The following is a 23,320-nucleotide window of genomic DNA, read 5'->3' as shown; positions in this document are numbered from 1 at the left end:
CATGAAGGCAGGTGTGAAGGGAAGCTAGGTCCTTGGTTGTGGGTGAACACTCTCTTCTGAGCCCAGATCCCACATCCCATGATCTCCTCCACGTCTGCTCCTGAATGCCTCAAAGGCATCTATATGCAGCTTAACACAGTCCTGAACCTTCGCTCTTCCCTTCCAAACCTGTTCCTCCCCTTGTTTTCCATATCAGTAAACAGCCATGCAGCCACCTAGCTATACCAGCTAGAAACCTGTAAATCATATTTGACATCTGGACACTTTTTTCCCCAAAACATTTCTCAAATCTGCCCACATTTTACCTCCCCCGCCCCCCTCTCCGTGCCAACTCGACATCACATGTCTCCTGGAAGACTACCAAAAAAAAAAAAAAAAAAAAAAAGGCTCCACACTGGTTTCCTTGCTTCCACTTTTGCCTTCCTGTCTAACAAACCATTCTCCATCTTATTTACTTCTACAGCTAGGTAGTATATACATGATTTAAAAATCTCTGCTCTACAGGTCACCTTTCCAGAGGCAGTAACTGTTCTCTGTTCCGTGGTCCTCTTCCAGACAGCCTCCAAGGTACTCACGTGGCAGTATATATTCATTCCCACTCCATCTATCCACATTGCTCTGGGCCTCTTTTTTTCACCTTACATTCTACCTAGGCGTTCTTTCCCCATCATCACAAATGGACGTGCCAGTCAGTCTCTTAGGCAGTGCCCGGCCGAACAGGTTGGACCCAGTGTGCCAGTCTCCGACTAGTCACTCCTCTGTTCCACAGCTCAACACATGGGACAAAACCCCTTTCTCTCTTCTTAGTCCTATCTCTGTCTTGGCCAGGCGGCCCCTACGTCAGGGACTCTGTCTTTATATCACCTTTTCTGGGCGGCCCGCCGGCCACGTTATCTCTACCATAGCACCTGCCCCCGTCATCCATAGCCCTCGACACTACTTGGGTCTACAAGTCTGAGGCAAGATTCTCTAATACCCTTCCCGTGAGTGGGAATGGCCGCAGGCCGGAACCAAAACCGGTAGGTCAACTTTGCCTAGGAGGAGGAAACTAGTTAGTGCACTGCCGGGCGTTAAGTATAGGAAGACTACTATTCCCAGAAACCCTTTCGTCTCGAGCTGGAGATTTGCCCTCTACGCCCTCCCAGCGGAGGAGACTGAGTATGCGCAATAGAAGTTGAGCCTGCGCAAAAGGCTGCGTGGGTGGGGACTGCATCTCCCAGCAGGCCGTAGGGGCATTTTTTTTAACCCCGCGTGATCAGTGACTTCCGGCGCGGAGGGGCGGAGTGCGGCGCGCGTCTGAGGCAGCAGCTGGGAAAGGTAGGGGAGCGGCCGGCTGGCCGGCGGGTGCCAGCCGCCATGGAGGCCGTTCCCCGCATGCCCATGATCTGGCTGGACCTGAAAGAGGCCGGTGACTTCCACTTTCAGCCAGCCGTGAAGAAGGTGAGTGCGCCTTGTATCTCCCTCATCTGCCAGCGCGTGACGCCCCCCCCCCCCCCCGCGCGTCCATCTTCTCCCGGGGCCCTGTTGCGGGGTCTGGTGAGGCCAGGAGAGGTCTCCGCTGGCTTTCCTTAGCCTAGCATACTCCCACCCTACCCCGCGCCTGCAGACCATCTCCCCTCCTCGCTCCGGGCTAGCACTCGCTGTTTCGTCGAGACCCGCTTCCCAACTTCTGCCCAGGGCTATCCACGGTTCCTACCGAGGCTCCTCACTTACTAGGTGTGACGCTCTGGACCTAGTTCTCTGCCCCTTCAGCACGCCAGGACCGCCACCTTGGCTGTGGGTCGGCTGTGCCCGGCCCTCGGTGCGCTTTCGGTCCGCAACCGGACTGGGACGGACGCTGAGAATGGTTCAGGATATATGCTTTAAGACGGAAGCCCCGAGGACCCTCAGGAATGCCTGACCTCTGCAATTGGAGTCTCTTGACACTTGTTACAGTTATGTCTAGTCTCCTCAGAAAAAGAACCCTAATTTGGAGCCCCTTTGGACCAAAAGATACAGTTCCATGTCATTTGGGGGAAGGGTTACAGCTTTTCACGACTGTCCAGAGAGGATAACAGTGTTGTAGCTCTCGGAGAGACCTTAGCGGTTATTTGTTGAACCTTCAGTTGGACAGAGGGAACAGGCAGGTTTGGCATTAACAGAGGCAAGGGACCGCTATGGCGAGATTCGGCATCGTTGATACAAAGTGGGGCCAGGTGTGTTAATTGGGCTTCAGGTATGTTCTGAGAAATCTGCTGCTTTGGGAATGGCTACCTGGTAGCATTGAGGGTCAGAACCCTCAATGAAAAGTGAAAAGAAACAACCAGGAGGCTTTTGCATGTTGACATCCTTGTGGTTTTAGCACAGTAGCTGTCAAAATACGTCCCAGATAATATAGATGGTGCACCACTCAGTAAGGTGCTTGAGAAAAAAAATAGGAGAAAGAAAATGAGTAGGGAAATAGTTTCTCAAGAAGCTGTCCTATACTCTCTTTACACCACCACTGTCTTAGTTCAGACACTAACAGTTTGTATTCCTTTCAGTCCATCATTTAACCTCTTTGGGCATCTTTTAACTCATTTGTAAAGTCAAGAAATTAGATTAATTGATCTAAAATTCCAAAGTTTTATTACGTCTTCCCCAGACTTTGGTCTCTTCCATTTGCTCTTTTATGTAAGTACAATTAGCTGAACTTTTCTAAAACACAAGAAAACTCTGTTGTTGTCTAGTTCGACCATAACCCATTTAGACTTCTCCCTCACCTATCCCAGTTCTTTCAACATTTTTTCCAGGCTCGGTATGTGCTTGATCTATGTGCTTCTGATACAAGTATCTCAAATTCTGTTCACAGCCACTTGCTGTTCCCTTAACGTTCTCTGTTTGCTCTTCTGTGCCTTTGGTTGTGGAATTCTTTCCACCAAGAAGAGCTCTCATCTTTGGGTTGGGTGGGGATGGGGCCTTGATTTAATCTCTATTTATTGATTCTGTCCATCTTTCAAGGTCCAGTCTAAGCTTTGTCTCACCCACAAGACTTCTTTCATCTGGATTAATCTTCCCCTTCTGAATCCCTTTTTATCCTTTTCCTGGTGACAATTATGTGCACTATGTTTTAACCCCTCTCATCAGTTGTAAGTGACCTGAGAGGTATCTCCGTGCTCCTCACAACTTAGCAAGTTCCCCTCTGCATAGTTGACACTCAAGAAAATGTTTGTCAAACTGAATGTTGTCAACTGAATGACAGTTGAGGGGGAATTAAAAGATAATGACCATACGTTTATGGAAGTCCAGTAGATAAAATCTTAGCCCAAGAACTCCTAGGAAATCTTTTTGTTTGAACTTAGCCTTGATACTCTTGTCCCTTACACTCAGCCCACAAGGTATTATGTGAGCATTGATCTCCCTGGGAACCCCTGGGCCTCCATGAGAGGAGTTGCTCGTTAGCCATTTACTACAGTGGTATCAGATACTGAGGAAAAAATTCACTTCCTAGACATCAGCTCTTTTTCTTTGTTTCCTTTTAGGAGGGATGGAGAAAGATACCACCATTTATTTGATAGGTTAAAATTGTGCCATATGTTTACATGAACCCACTGAAGAGGAATAGCAGTCTGTTATGGGTGGGCTGGGCTCTAGAACTGCCAGCTCCCTCAGGTATTCTGGAACTCTCTTCTGTAGAGGAGACTGCAGTACCCACTGCAGCTGGGAACTCTTCCTGACCTGGACTCCTCTCCCCAAGCCTAGAGCCCCCACTGCCTTCTGCCAGCAGTAACCTAGTCCTTTTTTACTCTTGCTCTGAGCTGCGGGAACCTTTGCCAATGACTTGGAGCTGAGGGGTAGAATTTAACTTAGAATAGTAGGATGAAAATTGGTTTCTTTTGAGGTCAGTCTGTCAAGCAGCATGCTGAGCCCTGAAATACAGATGAATAAGAAACAGTCCCTTTTTTCCCTGTAATTCATAGTCTGGTAGAGGATATTTAAAAATTAGATTGTGACATCAGTGGAAGAGCAGAAGTATATGCAGTGTACAGAAGTACCAGCCTAAGGAGGGGCCATCAGGGAAGACTTGCTAAAGAGGTGGGTTTTGAAGAATGAATAGGAGTTTCCCAGGAAGGTAAAGGGTTTTTTTCTTTGTGAGAGCTCGGCTTTTGAAAAAAACCTTTCAGAGTGGTTAGTATTGGTTTTCATTCCTGGTGGATATGCCTTCAGTTAAGGAATAACGTGAAATAAGAGCCAGGAGAACAAGATGGTTTTGAACTGCAGTGCGAAATTTTAGGTTGGGATACCTGGATCCACATAATTTTTTAGTGGGGAAATGCTGCTAGCCCTGCACCTTCTTACATGTGCTTTGGAGCGCAGAGTGCTGACTCACTGGAAACTGATGAGGGATGACTCTTGTGCTCTTCCGGTCCCAAACACCTGCCCTTAACCAACTGCAGTTGAGCTCAGGTCAAGCTCACTTGGACTGAGGTGTTACTGTCCATCCCTGATTTATTCATTGGACTAATAGTGATTGAGTGACTCTTATGTGCCAGCCCTGGGAATTCCAGGCTGTATGTGATGACAGAAATCCCTGCCCTCACAGAGCTTATCTTCTAGTGATCCATGTAGTAAACCATCCTCAAGGGCAGATATACCATAGGTAGCCATCCTGCCGACCAAGTGGCTTCTTGTCCTTCTCTGGCTGTCTTGATCTCTCTAAATCTCCACTTTCCCACCAGGTTCCTCCAGAGAAACTGTCTGCTGTTCAAAGCCTGTCACCACTTTACTTCAGCCTGCTTCTCTAACTTCAGTCTCACTAGGCCTCTCCCATAGGAACTTTCAGCCTCTTTCCTTCCATATCTGGTCATTGTCTTTGTTCTGATCCTTACTGGAGTTCCTTTCCTCCTGTTCATCACCCAGATTGAACCATACCTATTCAGGGTCCCTTTAGCTGCCTGGCAGTTGCACCACCCTCCTCCAAATTCTGACCGGTCTTACTGCTCCTCTCGTTCAGTTGACCTGCACCACAGAGTGTACGTTCTTATTGCTTCTTACTGTTCATTTTATTCACACTTAGGTAGAGCCTCGTTTTCAGGTTTGTGGACTCCATCTCCCCCTTCCAGATTTCCCATGGAACAGCTGACTTTTGAAAAACTTGTCCCACACATATATGGGAAAATGAGACGATCAGAGCCTAAAAATGCCTGGCTCCTTGGCAGTGAGGAGCACAGGACGTTGCCTGTGGTGGTGACCTCACATACCTCTTATCACAGGTTTGGAGTCACAGAGCCAGGCTGCTTGAGGCTGTCTGCCCCCTTGAGTTTACAGCAGAATGGCCCCAGGTCCAGGTGACCTGGATTGTTTAGTTCATTCCTCTGACTTTAATCTCATACACAAAAGCCCTATATCCCATTTCACACCAGATTCTTTTCTTTACTTGGGGAGTAATGAATACTTGTGTGTAGGGAGTGCTTAACAAGTGTTCATTGAATGACCTAGTCTAATTCTAGTACCCTCCAGAGGATATAACTTGGGTCGTCCTCACTAGTGTTGTTCAGACAGGTCGAGGGGCCGTTCAGAAGAGATGTAGGAGAGAGGCCTTGAGTGTTATGTAGGGTTTAGATTAGGTGAGGATGAAGGTCTCTTCTCATTCCTGATGCTCTTGGCCTGTAATTTGGTTTTAGGCTTGCTGATACCAAGGAGATAAAGATTTCTCTTGGTAGTAATACTCCTTTCTCTGAATAAAATTAATCTCATTTGAAATTCAGTAGCAGAACATACATTGCATTAATTAACAATACTGTATGTGGGACTCAATTTTATGTAGACCAGCCCAAGGAATTCCCTATATTTCAGTCAGTCCTTCAAGTGGAGAAAAAAGAAATATAATGCATATGGTGAATAAATGTAATACTTACACTTGTGATGCCTTTTATTGCCTTTTCTTCTTGAGTTGTTGCTTTAATTAGCACCATGAAATTCCAAGATGTTATATCAAATTAAGAGCAAAAGCTAAACACACTCATCATCCAGAAAAAAAAAAACATACACAGAAGAATGAGAACATGCTAGTACCAGAGAAAGTGACACAGAGAAAGTGACACAAAAGGAATATACCTGGGCCAAGAGTCAGGAAGTCTGGCTTGAAATTCTAGCACTGCCATTGCTCATCTCTGGTTCCTATTTTTCTAATCTGCAGAAGAGTGGCAGGACCCAGGATGGATATTTCCAACGATTGCATCTACCTACAGAATTCTGTGCTATGTGTTGTTCAGTAAAAGAGCAGAGTAGCATCATGGAAATAATATAGACACTGGAGTCAGACAGACTTTGGTTTAGGTCCCACCTCTTGGACTTAAGAGCTGGGTGACTTCCAGCTGCTACAAATGATTACATCACTAATCTGGTCCTCACTTTTCTCACCTGTAACATGGAACGACTACTTCATAAGCTTGTGGGAATCAAGAGTTCACGTTATGTGAGTTGCTAGTACAGATCTTGACATACAGTAACTGTATTTTCATCTTAGCATCTTCTTTCTCTGTTGAGGAAATAGATTGAGTCCCATGACAGCTCTGTTAGACGTAGGGGTAATACAAATAATGTGAACCCATTTTACAGAAGAAAAACCAAGCTTAGATCTCACAGCAGCCCAGGGGCAGAAGTCAGGACATACTCTGTCTTGGTATGTCTCTCTGGAAATGGTCTTTCCATGCTGTTTCATTGTAACTCCCTTCCTTCCCTCCACCCTGGCTCCCACAGTGGTTCTGAACCCTGGACATACTCTAAATGAACATAGACTTGTTCATAGGTCTCATTGTTCCCTCAGTAAATCTGAAGCCTGGCTGGGCTCTGGATGTTCCATGGTCCTCCCAATCACAACCGACTGGTAGTTGTGTGGGTGTGCTGAGGTCTTGTCAGTGTCTTCTAGTTTCTTTTTCTTGATCCTTGGTGCCAAGGCCCAGACTCTACCTGCTGCTGGGCCTTCCTTCTCAGATCCTGGCCAGACCTTGTTCTGAGCTCTACTACAGAGAGACTGAGAGATGGTCTCTATCCTTTATCCCAGAACCTTCAGCTGCCTCTTTCCTCTGTTCAGTAGGGGGAGTGATCAAGTCATAGAAATTTCATTCGAGTTTAAAAAATAATCTGTCTGCTCCACTGACTCACTGTGTGTGGCCAGAGATTCATTTTCTCTTCCCACTTTTTAGTTATTTATGAAAACCATATTTTAAAAATAGAAATGGATTGGTCTAATGTGTGGTTAAGAACATGGGCTCTGGAGCCTAAATGCCTGGACTCAGTCATTTCCCCCATCAGTTACTAGTGCTTTGACCTCAGCAAATGCCCTCACTTCCTTGCTTCAGTTTCCTCATTTCCTCATCTGTAAAATGGTGATGATGATGTCTGTCTATCTCTTTGGGTTGTTGTTAGGATTGAGTGACTTAATTAGGCACTAGGCACAGTGCCTGGCCTGTGTGTAGGAGTTCAGTAAGTGTTTTCTGCTGTACTTGGAGGAGGAATGTGGCAGGTAGAAGGTTTCCTCTAGGGGCAGTTTGCTGGGGGTGGAGACAGCGTCTCTTTCTCCTTCACCATTGTGTGACCAGCAGGAACAGATGTTATTAGCGATGTCAGGTGAAGCCTTGTTTGTAGGACTCTCATATTCTTCTAATCCCTTTGGCCTCTATCCCACAGGGCCTCTAGGCTCTGCTTTTACTTCTCTCTAGCCTCAGAGTGAACAAACGGAAATCTCTTACTAAAAGGGATTTAATCAAAGAAAGAACATGTTCCCATTTAGATAGTCAAGTTTTACCCTATACCTCAGGCCACATTTTGTATTTGTGGATTGGATGGGGGTGGAGGTTGGCTAGATCAGAGTGAGGATTGTAAACCAAGAGCCTGTGAATGGAATTCATAGTATCTGTGAACCCCCTAAACTTGTTGGCAAATCTTTGTGTTTATGCATAGTTGAATACTTGTAGGGAGATTTTTTTTTTATGGCTTTTATCATATTATCAAAGGCCCTGCAGGAGGTTAAGAACTGCTGATGTAGGGGAAAGTGTTTTTTAGGTACCATTTAGCTCAGCAACTCTTTTTTTTTTCTTTTTAATTGTTTTTAATTTAAAAATTGTTTTTATTTTATTGAGTTATGGTCAGTTTACAATGTTGTGTCCATTTCCGATAGAGAGCACAATTTTTCAGTCATAAATGAATATACATATATTCATTTTCACATTCTTTTTCACCATGAGCTACCACAAGATCTTGTATATATTTCCCTGTGCTATACAGTATAAACTTGTTTATCTGTTCTGTATATACCTGTCAGTATCTGCAGATTTTGAACTGTCAGTCTGTCCCTTCCCATCCTCTTCCCCCGTGACAACCACAAGCTTGTATTCTATGTCTATGAGTCTGTTTCTGTTTTATATTTAAGTTAATTTGTCGCCTTTCTTTTTTTTTTTTAAGATTCCACATATGAGTGATCTCATGGTATTTTTGTTTCTCTTTCTGGCTTACTTGACTTAGAAGGACATTCTCCAGGGACATCCAGGTTGCTGCAAATGGCATGTTGTCGTTTTTATGGGTGAATAGTATTCCATTGTATAAATATACCACATCTTCTTTATCCAGTTATCTGTTGATGGACATTTAGGCTGTTTCCATGACTTGGCTATTGTAAATAGTGCTGCTATGAACAGTGGGGTGCAGGTGTCTTTTTGAATTAGGGTTCCTTCTGGATATATGCCCAGGAGTGGGATTACTGGGTCATATGGTAAGTCTAGTTTTAGTCTTTTGAGGAATCTCCATACTGTTTTCCACAATGGCTGCACCAAACTACGTTCCCACCAGCAGTGTAAGAGGGTTCCCTTTTCTCCACAGCCTCTCCAGCATTTATCATTACTCAGCAACTCTTAAAACATTTGTTTTCCAGATTTCAGACACAACAGAAAAGTTGAAAGAATAACGCAGTGCTCACCCAAATTCTCTTTTCCTAATTTTGATAGTTACATTGCACCATTGTGTTTTCTCTCTCTCTTTGTCTGTATATATACACACACTTGTATATACACATGCATACATATGAGTGTGTATACGTCCCATGAACCTTTGCAAGTAAGTCGTACACATCTTGGCACATCCTAAGAGGATATTCTCTTATATAACCACAATATTATCATCATACCAAAGGAAATCCACAAAAATTTTCTAGTGTGATTTGTATTTAAATTTTACCTATTGTCCCCAGTACATTTTTTTAAACATTTTTTATTGATTTATAATCCTTTTACAATGTTGTGTCAAATTCCAGTGTAGAGCACAATTTTTCAGTTATGCATGAACATGTATATATTCATTGTCACATTTTTTTCTCTGTGAGCTACCAGAAGATCTTGTATATATTTCCCTGTGCTATACAGTATAATCTTGTTTATCTATTTTACAATTTTGAAATCCCAGTCTCTCTTCCCACTCTCTGCCCCCTTGGCAACCACAAGTTTCTTTTCTATGTCTGTGAATCTATTTCTGTTTTGTATTTATGCTTTGTTTTTTTGTTTTTTTTTTTTTTAGATTCCACCCAGTACCTTTTTTTTTATCATTTTTTTTCCCTCAAACTCAGTTCCAGTCAGGGTCCCAGTATGGTTTTGGTTGTTCTTGTTTTTTTCATCTCTTTTAATCCAGAATAGTCTTCTCCCTACCAGCCCCCTTAATGATACTGTTTTTTCAAAGAGACTGAGTTAATTTTTGGGTAAAATGTCCCATCTTCTCAGTTTTTCTGAGTGTCTCCTTCAGTATTGATTCAATTTGTTCATCCATCCTCTGCATTTCCTGTAAAGGCAACCATTTGCTGAGTATCCAACACACCTAATCAGGTCCCTGCTGTTCCTGATACACTTACTGTTTGCAGTGGGAGTGGTCACTGGTATGACCCTGCTGTGAGGCACACGGTCTGGTGGAGGCATGTTCAGAATGTGGGTTGGGCAGCAGCTAACATTCAAGGAAGTGACGTTTCAGCTGAAACTTGAGAAGACAGGGAGAACATATGGATAAGCATTGAGACCTGAGAGCAGTAATTCCAAAGTACTGTTCGCTGAGTGTCCCTGGGAGCTGAAGGCTGTTGGGAACAGGTTGTGAAGGGCCATGAACTCTGTGCTGGGGAGATTAGATTTGGTCCTGGAGGTTTGGGGGAGCCACTGTTGCATAGCTTTTTCAGATTACAATTTTTGTTTTTAAATTACAAGTCATTTCCCATATTGTCAGTATCCTGAGAAGAGCAGGTTTTAGTTTATTTTTTCCCCAAGGGGTTGTGTGTTTCAGAAGGGTTTAAAGTTAGAGGTGACATCAGAGTTGTGTTAGAAAGACAAATCTGGTCACTAGGTAAGGGGTGGATTTGAAGGGATGGAATGTCCAGGCGGGTGGTCGGGTGGTCAGGTGGATAGGGAACTTTCAGAAGGTAAAACCAACAGAAGAGGGTTTAGGGTCATAGGTTTGGAACGTGGCCAGATGGTGCTGAAATAAATTCATCAGTAGCATCCGTTTTGTCCCCCTTCTCCCTTTCCCTGCCAGGCAGGTAGGAGTTGGCACACAGCCTAGCCATGTGTCCTAGGTCCTAGGAAAGGTCGGTAGGCCGTAGACATGGTGTAAGTGTGCTACTGAACAGAGCAGGTCACCTGTTCTCAGCCTGTGCAGCTGCTTTCCTTCGCCATCTCACAAACTGGATAGGGCCTTCAGGGACCTTGTGAGTTGGGCATTGGTGCCCTTAGTGTTTGTGGAAGGAGTGGATCTGGCCCCCCTACATTGCTAACCCAGACACCAGGCAGCAGGTACTGCCACAGGAGTAGTTGCTGCGGCCTTAGTCTGTTGATCTTTTAGGCCAACAAGGGACCCTTTGATCCAGGCCATGCTTCCAGGCTGGTGAGTATCCTCGCTGTCCAAGATAGTCAGCTCCCAAGGTAGTGAGTGCTGTCGTGGGCAAGCATGCCAGTCCCCTCTCTGAGGTGGGCACTGACCTTCCCTCCTCCTGTTCTCCCGTCTGGGTCATTGCCATCATACGTCCACAGACCTTTCCTCACCTGTGAGGACGCTGTGGGTCACTTGTTTCTGTGGTACCCTTTCCCAGCTGGGAGGGTGGGCCAGTGAAGGAGGCCTCACACTCTGCCTCTTCTTTGGTGTCTCTTCCTACATCTGCTCTTGGGTCAGGGTTATGGTTGTGATCCCCAGAACACAGCAGGGCCCAGTGCTTCAGGGAGGCTTGAATTTGTGGCCCACTTTGGGATGCTCAGTAGGATCCCCTTTCAGTTAGTTAAGTTCCCCGGCTTCCTGAGCTGGCAGAGTCTGGGTCTTTGCAGAGAGGGCTGCAGCATGATGAACATCAGTCAGGTTGTCCAGTCTTATTTTCCACTTTGCTCAAAGGAGGAGGTTCTCTGGTCATAATCTTGGCACTGCCCCATTATTGAGGTCGAGTTCCTGGTGGTCCAGGAGATGGGCTTGTGGTTGTGGGTCTGGACTCAGTCGTGAGCCCTGACTGGTGATTGCCAAGGACTCAGGGCAGGGGTGGGAGCAGGGGAGTCTTCTCTATCCCTGGTTTACCATCTTCTCTCTCTCCCTAGTTTGTCCTGAAGAATTATGGCGAGAATCCAGAAGCCTACAATGAGGAACTGAAGAAGCTGGAGTTGCTCAGACAGGTAGGAGGATAGTATTGATTTGCAGGCATAAGCAGAATAGGTTTGATAGGGAAGTAAAGAAACCACCTGGACCTGTGTTCTCATTTTAATTTAGTGCTCCTCCATAAAATTAGCAAAATTAATGACAGAAAAAAATGAAAATACTAAAATAAAAAGCAAAAAGAAAAACCCTTTTCATAATTTTTTGTTCACATATTTTAAAATTGTATTTATGTATACTACATAAAACCATAGTAGGATCATACATCACCTATACTGCTTCTGTAGCCTGCCTTATTCACTTAGCATTGTGGATTTGTTTCTGTATCAATGAGCATACAACAGTATTTTTAATGGCCCACAGTCATTATATTGCACTATAATTTAATCAGTCTCATCTTGGAGATCATTAAGGTATTTCATTTTGTCACCATTTAAAATATTATCCAAGTCTGTGCACCCTTGCACATCAATAGGATTATTTCTGTAGGAATTAGTGGGTGAACAAGATGCTTGTTTTGGTTTACACCCCCAGCAGGGTAAGCACCGGCTTCTGCTGTTACTTTCAGTTCTGTTAGTCTGATAGGTGGAAAGTATGGTTAATTTTAATTTTTGGTTATTTGGCTAATAGTTAAGTTTTCACAGTAGTTGTTAATGTGTTTAAGTATCTTCTTTTAGGGGATTGTCTGTTAATGTCCTTTGTCCATTTTTTTGTCAGGGTGTTACACCTGTTTTCTCACTAATTTATAAGACTCAGTCATACATTAATGACTCACGTGATTTGTCCTTTGTCTCACATGATTCAAGTATTTTTCTCAAACAATTGTTTTTGTTTATTGTATTTTTAATGCAGACTTTCAGATTTTACATATACATATTTCAATGTTTATGAATCAGATCCATCTCATCTTTCCTTTTACTGTATCTGCCTTTTTATATGCAGTTAAGAAACTTTGTCACCCAAATAAGGTGTGAACAGCTACTGATATTCTCCCTCTGGTATTTACATGGTTCTGGTTGTTACTTAAATCTTTATATCACATTTATTTAAGTGTATGATATGTAAGGGAAGGTTTATACTTTTTCTCTGTATGTTTTTCTATTGTTTCAGAACACTCTTGTGCTGAATTCTTATGTGTATTTTAGATCTGTTCAGAATGTCCTGTTCTCTGCCATCACCCATCTTCTTCTGCCAGGCCCATGATATTTGAAGTATTGAATCTATTATATATTTTACTATATGATAAGACTAATTCCTGAAAATCACTTTTTTTTCAACTTTTCCATATTTATTCTCACATGAATATTTCTCAAAAGGACTTAGAATCTTTTTGTCAAGTTTCACAAAATTATGTTGGGAATTTGGTGAGCTCATAAAATTTATATATTGATTAGATAGAGTTAACATCTTTGTGAGGTTGCTTTCTTCTGCATTTCTACAGTCCCCCCGCCCAGGCTTCTCAGTATAGTTTTCCTTTTTTTTTTATTTTTAATTGAAATACAGTCAGTTATGTTATCAATTTCTGGTGTACAGCCCAATGTCCCAGTCATGCATATACATACATATATTTGTTTTCCTTTTTTTTTCATTTTTCTCAATTTTTTCATTTATTACCAGATATTGAACATGATTCCCTGGCTATACAGAGGAAACTCCCCCCCCCCCTTTTTTTTAATTGATTTGTAGTCAGTTTACAATGCTGTGTCACCTCCTGGTGTACAGCACAATTCCTCAGCCACACACAAACATACACATATTCATTCTCCCATTCTTTTTCACCGTCAGCTACTACAAGATACTGAATACATTTCCCTGTGCTATATAGTATGAACCTGTCTATCTATTTTATGTATATTAGTATATTTAAGTCTCGAACTCCCAGTTTATGCCTTCCCACCTCCCTCCCCCCTGGCAACCGCAAGTCTGTATTCTACATCTTTGAGTCTATTTCTGTTTTATATATAAGTTCATTTGTCTTTTTAGATTCTAGCTGTGAGGGATATTGTATGCTATTTTTCTTTCTCTTTCTGGGTTACTTCACTTAGAATGACATTCTCCAGGAGCATCCATGTTGCTGCAAATGGCATTATTTTATTCTTTTTTATGGCTGAGTAGTATTCCATTGTATAAATATACCACAACTTCTTTTTTTTCTTTTTTTAAATTTTATTTTATTGAGTTATAGTTAGCTTACAATATTGTGTCAATTTCCAGTGTAGAGCACAATTTTTAGTTATACATGAACATACATATATTCATTGTCACATTCTTTTTCACCATGAGCTACCACAAGATCTTATATATATTTCCCTGTGCTATACAGTATAATCTTGTTTACCTATTCTATATATACCTGTCAGTATCTACAAATTTTGAACTCCTAGTGCATCCCTTCCCACCCCCCTCCCCCTGACAACCACAAGTTTGTATTCCATGTCTATGAATCTGTTTTTGTTTTGTATTTATGTTCATTTGTCTTTTTCTTTTCTTTTTCTTTCTTTTTTTTTTTTTTTTTTTTAGATTCCACATATGAGTGACCTCACATAGTATTTTTCTTTCTTTCTGGCTTACTTCACTTAGAATGACATTCTCCAGGGACATCAGGTTGCTGCAAATGAAGTTATTTTATCCTTTTTTGTGACTAAGCAGTATTCCATTGTGTGTGTGTGTGTGTGTGTACACATATACATACATACATACCAGAACTTCTTTATCCAGTCATCTGTTGATGGGCATCGAGGTTGTTTCCATATCTTGGCTATTGTAAATAGTGCTGCTATGAACATTGGGGTGCAGGTGTGTTTTTGAATCAAGGTTCCTTCTGGGCATATGCCCACGAGTGGAATTGCTGGATCATATGGTAAGTGAATTTTTAGTTTTTTGAGTTCATGGATTTTTGAATGATGGCCATTCTGAGTGGTGTGAAGTGTTATCAGATTATTGTTTTAATTTAGTTTCTCTGATAATTAGTGATATTGAGCATTTTTTCATGTGCCTCTTGGCTGTTTGTATGTCTTCACTGGAGAATTGCTTGTTTAGGTCCTCTGCCCATTTTTTGGATTGGGTTGTTTGGGGTTGTTGTTGTTGTTGTTGTTGTTGTTAAGTTGTATGAGCTGTTTATAGGTTCTGGAAATGAAGCCTTTGTCAGTCTCATCATTTGCAGGTATTTTGTGACATTCCGTAGGTTGTTGTTTTGCTTACGGTTTCCTTTGCTGTGCAAAAGCTCGTAAGTTTCATTAGGTCCCATTGGTTAATTTTTGCCTTTATTTCTGTTGCCTGGTTGCCTGGGTAGAGAGTGCTCTAGGAGAGCATTGCTACGATTTATGTCAGAGAATGTTTTGCCTATGTTTTCTTCTAGGAGATTTATCATGTCTTGCCTTCTATTTAAGTCGTTAAGCCATATTGAATTTATTTTTGTGTATGGAGTGAGGGTGTGTTCTCCCTTCATTGATTTACATGCTGTGATCCAGTTTTCCCAACACCACTTGTTGAAGAGACTCTTTTCTCCATTGTATATTGTTGCCTCCTTTGATTAAGTGACCATAGGTCTGTGGATTTAATTTTGGGCTCTCTGTTCTGTTCCATTGGTCCATATGTCTGTTTTTATGCCAGTACCCTGCTGTTTCGATCACTATATCTCTGTAGTATTGTCTGAAGTCTGGGAAGGTTATTCCTCCAGCTTCCTTCTTTTTCTTCAGTATTGCTTTGGCAATTCCAGGTCTTTTGTGATTCCATATAAATTTTAGGATTGTTTGTTCTAGTTCTGTGAAAAATGTTCTGGTAATTTGATAGGGATCGCATTAAATCTGTAGATTGCCTTGGGCACTATGGCCATTTTAACAATAATTTGATTCTTCCAGTGCAAGAGCATGGGATATCTTTCCATTTCTTTATGTCATCTTTGATTTCCTTAAGCAGTGTTTTGTAGTTCTCCATGTGTAAGTCTTTCACCTCCTTGGTCAGATTTCTTCCTGAGTATTTTATTGTTTGGGATGCAATTTTAAAAGGGATTGTTTCTGTATTTTCTTTCCCTGCTAATTCACTGTTAGTGTAAAGAAAATGCAACTGATTTTTGTATGTTAATCTTGTATCCTGCTACCTTGCCGAATTGTTTTATCAGCTCTAGTAGTTTTTGTGTGGAGCTTCTAGGGTTTTCTGTATACAGTATCATGTCATCTGCATATAGTGACAGTTTTATCTCATTTTCCAATTTGGATCCCTTTTATTTCTTTTTCTTTTTCTTTTTTCTTTTTTACATTGAAGTACAGTCAATTACAATGTGTCAGTTTCTGGTGTACAGCACAATGTCTCAGTCATACATATACATACATATATTTGTTTTCCTGGGTTTTTTTTCATTCAAGGTTATTACCATATGTTGAACATGATTACCTGTGCTATCCAGAAGAAACTTTTTTTAATCTATTTTTATATATAGTGTCTAACATTTGTAAATCTCAAACTCCCAGATTTATCCCCTCCCACCACCTTTCCCCAGTAACCATAAGATTGTTTACTATGTCTGCAAGTCTGCTCCTGTTTTGTAGATGAGTTCATAGTGTCCTTTTTTTCCCCTTTTTTTTTCTTTTTTTTTTTTAATACTCCACGTATGAGTGATACCATATGGTATTTTTCTCTTTCTGGCTTCCTTCACTTAGAATGACGATCTCTAGGGCCATCCATGCTGCTGCAAATGGCATTGTTTTATTCTTTTTTAAGACTGAGTACTATTCCATTGTATAAATACACCACAACGTCTTTATCCAGGCATCTGTCCATGGACGTTGAGATTGCTTCCATATCTTGGCTATTGTATATTTTGCTGCTATGAACATTGAGGTGTATGTATCTTTTGGAATTTAGAGTTCCCTCCAGATATGTATCCAGAAGTGGGATTGCTAAATCATATGGTAAGTCTATTTTGAGTTTCTTGAAGAATCTCCATACTGTTTTCCGTAATGGCTGCAACCAAACTACATGCTCACCAACAGTGTAGGAGGGTTCCCTCTTCTCCACACTCTCTCCTGCATTTATTGTTTGTAGACTCTTCAGTCATGGCCATTCTGACTTGTTTCAGGTGGTAACGCATTGTAATTTTGATTTGCCTTTCTCCAACAATTATCGAGCATCTTTTCTCACTTGATGGCCATGTGTTTGTCCTCTTTGGAGAGATGTTTGTTTAGGTCTTCTGCCCATTTTTTGATTGGGTTACTTTGTTTTTTTATATTAAGGTGTATGAACTCTTTGTATACTTTTAAAATTATTTCCTTGTTGTTCGCATCATGTGCAAATATTTTCTCTCATTTTGTAGATTGTCTTTTCATTTTGTTGATGGTGTCCTTAGCTTGCAGAAGCTTTTAAGTTTTATTAGATCCCATTTGTTTACTTTTGCTTTTATTTGTATTTTTCCAGAAGCTGGTTCAAAAAACATACTGCTTTGATTTATGTCCAAGAGTGTTTTGCCTGTGTTTTTTTCTAGGCGTTTTATAGTATCTGGTCTTACATTTAAGTCTTTAATCCATTTTTAGTTCATTTTTGTATAGGGTGTTATACTGAATTCTTTCTTAATCTCAAGTACTATTCTAGGCACTGTAGATTCAGCAGCAAACACCCACAAAGTTCCTGTGGAGTTCTGTGGGATTTTAAATAAGACTCCTTGATCAGAAAGGCAGTGGTGTGACACCAGTGGCATTAAGCTGAGTCTCCAGTGACACAGAAGAGGTCTGGGGAGCCAAATCCTGAAAACAGGATGCGTGACTTCGTGTGGGATGCAGAGATTGTGTTGCTGGAGTAGTGGTTCTGTTTGGCAGTGTATTGAGTGAGGCCTTCATTCTTCCATTTCCACGTGTCTCAGCCTCCTGAGGCAGTTATGGTCCTGCCCCAATCATCTGTGCCATGGTTTTTCATAGAGACACTGTTACTGGAGTAACAGGTTTGCAAATCTGATCTAGGAGATACGATGTAGACTTAGTTCTCAAGCAAGAACCTATTCTGCTGCCTACAGTGTTGTAAAAGAGTTGGAAACAGTTTTATCAAGGTCAAGTGCCAGTTTGCTTTTTTCACTTTTGAAAACTTTGCCCAAGAGTTTGAGCAGTAGAAGGCTCCGATTAATGGAGCAGCATATGAGTCCATCACAGATCCTCTGAATGGATATATTATTCATATATTTCTGGGTTTGGTTGAAGTTACCAGTTACTACTGGTACTAACTCCTGAATAACTGACATAGAAAATGTCGATAGCTTAATTGAAAATGTATCCAAAACTAACAGGTCGGTTATATACTAAAAACAGTCACCGATACTACTGATTTATTGCAGGGGTGGCTGCATTGGTGTACAGTCAGTGATAGACAACAAAATACTAACAGCTATTGATTTCTACAGCACATATTTACATCACTTGGACCCAAGCTCAGCCAACAAGTGCAGAGACTTCAGGCCCTCAGACTTCTAATGAAAACACGAGAGGAAACATGTTGCTTACAACAGTGCAGAAAATAAATACATTAAAAATGTGTTACGTATTTGTAATTCATTAGATGCCTTATTACAGGGAACTTACCTGACTTTGTAGAAATATTAAAAAAAATTTTTTTCATTGTGGCGAAATACAGATAAAAAAATTGCCATCCTAACCATTTTTAAGTGTACAGTTCAGTAGTGTTAAGTATATTTACATTGTTGTGGAACCAATCTCCAGAATCTTTCATCTTGCAAAACTGAAACTCTATACCCATGAAACAATAAACCCCCATTTTCCTTTCCCCCCAGACCCTGGCAACCACCATTCTATGTTCTGTCTCTCTGAATTTGGCTACTTTAATTCATATAAGTGGACTCATACAATATTTATCTTTCTCAGACTGGCTTGTTTCACTCAGCATAATGTTCTCAAGGTTCATCCATGTTTTAGGACATGTCCGAACTTCCTTCTTTTTTTTTCAGGCTGAATAATATCCCATTGTAAGTATGCACTCAGTTTGTTTATCCGGGGATACTTGGGTTGCCTTCACCTTTTGCCTGTTGTTAATAATGTCACTATGGTGTACATTTAATTGAGCCTGTGGGTGTACAGATAGCTCTTTAAGATCCAGCTTTTGATTCTTTTAAGTATATACTCAGAAATGGAATTGTTGGCTCACATGGCAGTTTTATTTTTTATTTAATAGACTTTATTCTTTTAGAGCAGTTTCAGGTTCACAACAGAATTGAGCAGAAAATACAGAGTTCGCACGTGGCCCTCGCCACCCACACATATATACTCCCCTACCCTCAACATCCCTCAGTAGTGTGGCATGTTTGGTACAGTCAATGAACCAACATGGGCACATTATTATCAGCCAAAGTCCATAGTTTACATTAGGGTTCACTCTTGATGTTGTACAGTCTATGGGTTTTGACAAATGCATGATGACATGTAGCCACCACTATAGTATCATACAGAGTAATTTCATCACCCTAAAAATCCCTTGTGCTCAATCTATTCATTCCTCCCTCCTTCCCTTTTCCCCAGCTCCTGGAAACTATGATCTTTTTATTGTTTCTGTAGCTGTGCCTTTTCCAGAATGTCATTTGGTTGGAATCGTACAGTTTGTAGCCTTTTCAGACTGGCTTCTTTGATTTAGTAATACGTCTTTTAAGTTTCTTCTGTGTCTTTCATGGCTTGATAAATTTTTTTTTTACTGCACATATATTTTTTAGTTTACATATATATACTGTTCATTGTTTCTAAGAATGTTTAGAGCTTTTAGCTTTTTAAACTTACATAGTTATCAAAGGACTAAAGCCAACCACAAAATAAGAATTAACTTACAGATACATATACCCTGCTATTAACAGCAACATTATTTATCATTGCAAAGATACGGAAGCATCCTAAGTGCACATCAATAGTTGAATAGATAATGGAGATGCAGCATATACATATATGTAACGGAATATAACTCACCCATGAAAAAGAAGGATATTTTGCCATTTGTAGCCCTTCATTCACTTTTATTTTTTTCACTTCAAAACCCAGAATTTTATAACTGGCAGAGACATTTCCATTACATCAAAAACAACACTTAACCAAGGAGGTTACCTATACTCTAAAAACTGAAATGACACAAAGAAATGGAAAGATTTCTTGTGCTCTTGGATTGGAAGAATCAACACTATCAAAATGGCCACGCTACCCAAGTCAATCCACAGATCATTGCAGCCCCCGTCAAAATATCGTGACATTCCTCACAGAACCAGAACAAACAATTTCAAAATTTAGAAGGAACCACAAAAGACCCCAAACAACCAAAGCAATCTTTTGTAGGTCTCTCTCTCTCTCTTTTTTTTTTTTTTCTGGTTTGTTGACTAGAGAAGTTCCTTTAACATTTGTTGTAAAGCTGGTTTGGTCATGCTGAAATCTTTTAGCTTTTGTTTATCTGTGAAGCTTTTGATTTTTCCATCAAGTCTGAACGAGAGCCTTGCTGGATAGAATATTCTTGGTTGTAAGTTTCCCCCTTGCATCACTTTAAATATATCATGCCGCTCCCTTCTGGCCTATAGAATTTCTGCCGAAAAATCAGCTGATAACCTTATGGGAGTTCCCTTGTATGTTATTCGTTGCTTTTCTCTTGCTAATTTTAATATTTTCTCCTTATCCTTAATTGTTGTCAGTTTGATGACTGTGTGCCTCAGTGTGTTTCTCTTTAGGTTAATTCTCTGTGGTACTCTCTGCACTTCTAGGACTTGGGTGACTTTTTCCTTTCCCGAGTTGGGAAAGTTTTCGGTGATTATCTCTCCCAAAATTTTCTCAGGTCTTTTCTCTCTCTCCTCTTTCTGGGACCCCTATAATGTGAATATTAGAGCACTTCATTATTACCCCAGAATTCTCTTTAACTATCCTCATTCCTTTTTATTCTTTTTTCTGTTTTCTGTTCTGAAGTAGTGATTTCCACTGATATGTCTTCTAGCTCACTGATCATTCTTCTGCCTCATTTAATACATTCTTGGTTCCTTCTAGTGTATTGTTCATTTCAGTGATTTTATTCTTCAACTCTGGGTATTCTTTATATTTTACAATTCTTTACTAAAAACTCGACTGTGTGCATCTATATTCATCTTGAGTTCTCTAAACATCTTGGCCATCATTACTTTAAACTCTTTCTCATGTAAATTACCTACCTCCTCATCACTTATATCATCTTCTGGGATTTTATCTTGTGCTTTGGCCTGGGAGATATTCCTTTGCCACCTATCTTTCTATGTGTTTGTGGATTCCTTCCACAGACTTTGAGATTATTGTTTTTTTTATTTCTAGTATCTGCCCCTGGTGGATGAGGCTGAACTAGAGGCTTATGCAGGTTTCCTGGCAGCAGGAGCCATTGCTTGCCCACTGCTAGGTGAAGCTTGGTCCTGGACCTCTAGTGGGTATGGCTGTGTCTAGAGGCCTTTGTGGCTTTGGAAGTCTGAGATGGGTGTGGCTGTGTTCCCACCCTGTACGTGTTGTTTGGCCTGAGGCTTCCCTACAGGCTGTTGGGTGGGGCAAGGTCTTGGTGCTAATGATCCAATCAAGATATGAGCCTCCAGGAAAGCTCATGTAGATGGACACTCCCAGAATGTCCGCCACCAGCTTTTATGACCCCTGAGTGAGCTGCACCTGTCCCCTATGTCCCCAGGAGACCCTCCAAATCCAGCAGGCAGGTCTGGCCCAGGTTCCTATGAAATCATTGCCACTGCCCTTGGAGTTGGTGCATGTCAGTTTCCGTGTACGCTTCTCAAGCAAATGGAATCTCCGTTTTCCCCAGTCCTGTGAGGCTCCCAGAGCCAAGCCCCCCTAATCTTCAAAACCAGATGTCCTGAGGTCTCCTCTTCCCAATGTTGGGAACCAAGCTGGGGAGCCTCATGTGGGGCTTAGAGCTCTCACTCCTGTGGGAGGGCCTCTGTGACTTAACAAATCTTTAGCTTGTGGGTCGCCCACCCAGGGGGGTATGGGGTCCAATTATATCGCGAGCACGCCCTCCTACCATCCTGCTGTGGTTCCCTTGTTATGTTTCGAGTTGCAGAAGATCTCTTTTGCTAGGTTCCAGTCTTTTTTTCGATAGTTGTTTAGCATTCAGTTGTGGTTTCATTGTAGTTGTGAGGAGAGGCAAGCTCGTGGTCCTACGGCTCCGCCATCTTGACCAGAACTCCCTGGCAGTTATATTTTTAATTTTTAAGGAACCACCATCGTGTTTCTTCAACAGTTGTACCATTTTATATTCCTACCAACAGTGCACAAATGTTCCAATTTCTCCACACCCTTGCTAGCGCTTGTTATTTTCTGATATATTTTTTTTTGATGGTGCCATCCTAATGAATGTGAGGTGGTATCTCTCTGTAGTTTAGATGTTGCATTTCTCTAATGATTGTTGTTGAGTATCTTTTCATGTGCTTATAGTTCATTTGTTAATCTTCTTTGGAGAAATGTTAATTCAAGTTCTTTATCCATTTCTGAATCACGTTTCTGTTGTTAAGATGTAGGAGTTTATATTTTCTGGGTATTAACCCCTTATCAGATACATGATTTTCAAACATTTTCTTCCATTCCATGCGTTGCCTTTTCACTTTGTTGATTGCGTCCTTTTGATGCTCTGAAGTTTTAAATTTTGATGTAGTCCAATTTACTAGTTTTTCTTTTGTTGTTGTGCTTTTTGAGTTATATCCAAGAAATCATTGCTAAATTTAATGTCATGAAGATTTTCCCCTTGTTTCTTGTAAGAACTTTATAGTTTTAGCTCTTATATTTAGGTCTTTGTCCATCTTTAGTTTATTTTTGTAAATGGTATAACATAAGGGTCCAACTTCATTCTTTCGTGTGTGGACATTTAGTTTTCCCAGCACCGTATATTGAAAAGACTGTCCCACATTGAATGGTCTTGGCATCCTTGTCAAAAATCATCTCACCGTGTGTATTAGTTTGCCATGGCTGCCATAACCAAGTACCATGGGCTACTGGCTTAAACAACAGAAGTTTTCTCACAGTTGTGGAGACCAGAAGTCCAAGATCAAGGTGTTGGCAGGGTTGACTTCTCCTTTTGGCTATCTTCTCCCTATATTTTCACATGATTGTCCCTCTGTGCATGCAGTCATTGGCATTAGGGCTCACCTGTATGACCTCATTTCACTGTAGTTACCTCTTTAAGGCTCTGTCTCCTAGTACAGTCACATTCTGAGATATACGGGGGTTAGGACTTCAACATATGAACTGATGAGGGAGCACCATTCAGCCCATAACACCACATATTTGAGGGTTTATTTCTGGGCTGTCTATCCTTTGGTTTATATGTCTGCCTTTATGCCAGTACCACACTATTTTGATTATTGTGGCTTTGTAATAGGTTTTCAAATCAGGAATTGTGGGATGTCCAATTTTGTTCTTTTTCAAGATTGTTTTGGCTATTTGGGTGCTGGCCCCTTGAGATTCCATATGAATTTTTAGGATGGATTTTTCTATTTCTGCAACAAGTTGCCATTGGGGTTTTGATACGGATTGCATTAAATCCCATTAAATCCAAAAAAGTCTCTCTTCTTTTGGGAGGCTTGCCACCTTAACAATATTAAGTCTTAATACATGAATATAGGATGTCTTTCCTTTTGTTTATGTCTTTAATTTCTTTCAGCGTAGTTTTGTAGTTTTCTCTATACAAGTCTTTCACCTTTTTGGTTAAATTTATTTCT

General features: G+C 41.1%; 1 protein-coding gene across 2 annotated transcripts in view; it reads left to right on the top strand.

The window, feature by feature from the left end:
* Positions 1 to 1,262: 1,262 nt before the first annotated feature.
* The window catches only part of PTPN23 (protein tyrosine phosphatase non-receptor type 23), a 35,241-nt gene continuing 13,183 nt past the window's right edge, over positions 1,263 to 23,320 (top strand). For both annotated transcript variants that reach the window (XM_074345000.1, XM_074344999.1), the window contains exons 1-2: positions 1,263 to 1,440; positions 11,568 to 11,642. In XM_074345000.1, coding sequence (XP_074201101.1) covers positions 1,357 to 1,440; positions 11,568 to 11,642 — 159 coding nt within the window. In that variant the 5' untranslated portion in view covers positions 1,263 to 1,356. The remainder of the gene's footprint in view (positions 1,441 to 11,567; positions 11,643 to 23,320) is intronic.

This window comes from Camelus bactrianus, chromosome 17, assembly GCF_048773025.1.
Source record: "Camelus bactrianus isolate YW-2024 breed Bactrian camel chromosome 17, ASM4877302v1, whole genome shotgun sequence".
NCBI classification, from domain to species: domain Eukaryota; kingdom Metazoa; phylum Chordata; class Mammalia; order Artiodactyla; family Camelidae; genus Camelus; species Camelus bactrianus.
Note: the sequence above shows the minus strand (reverse complement) of the source record. Positions and strands in the feature narration are given on the sequence as shown.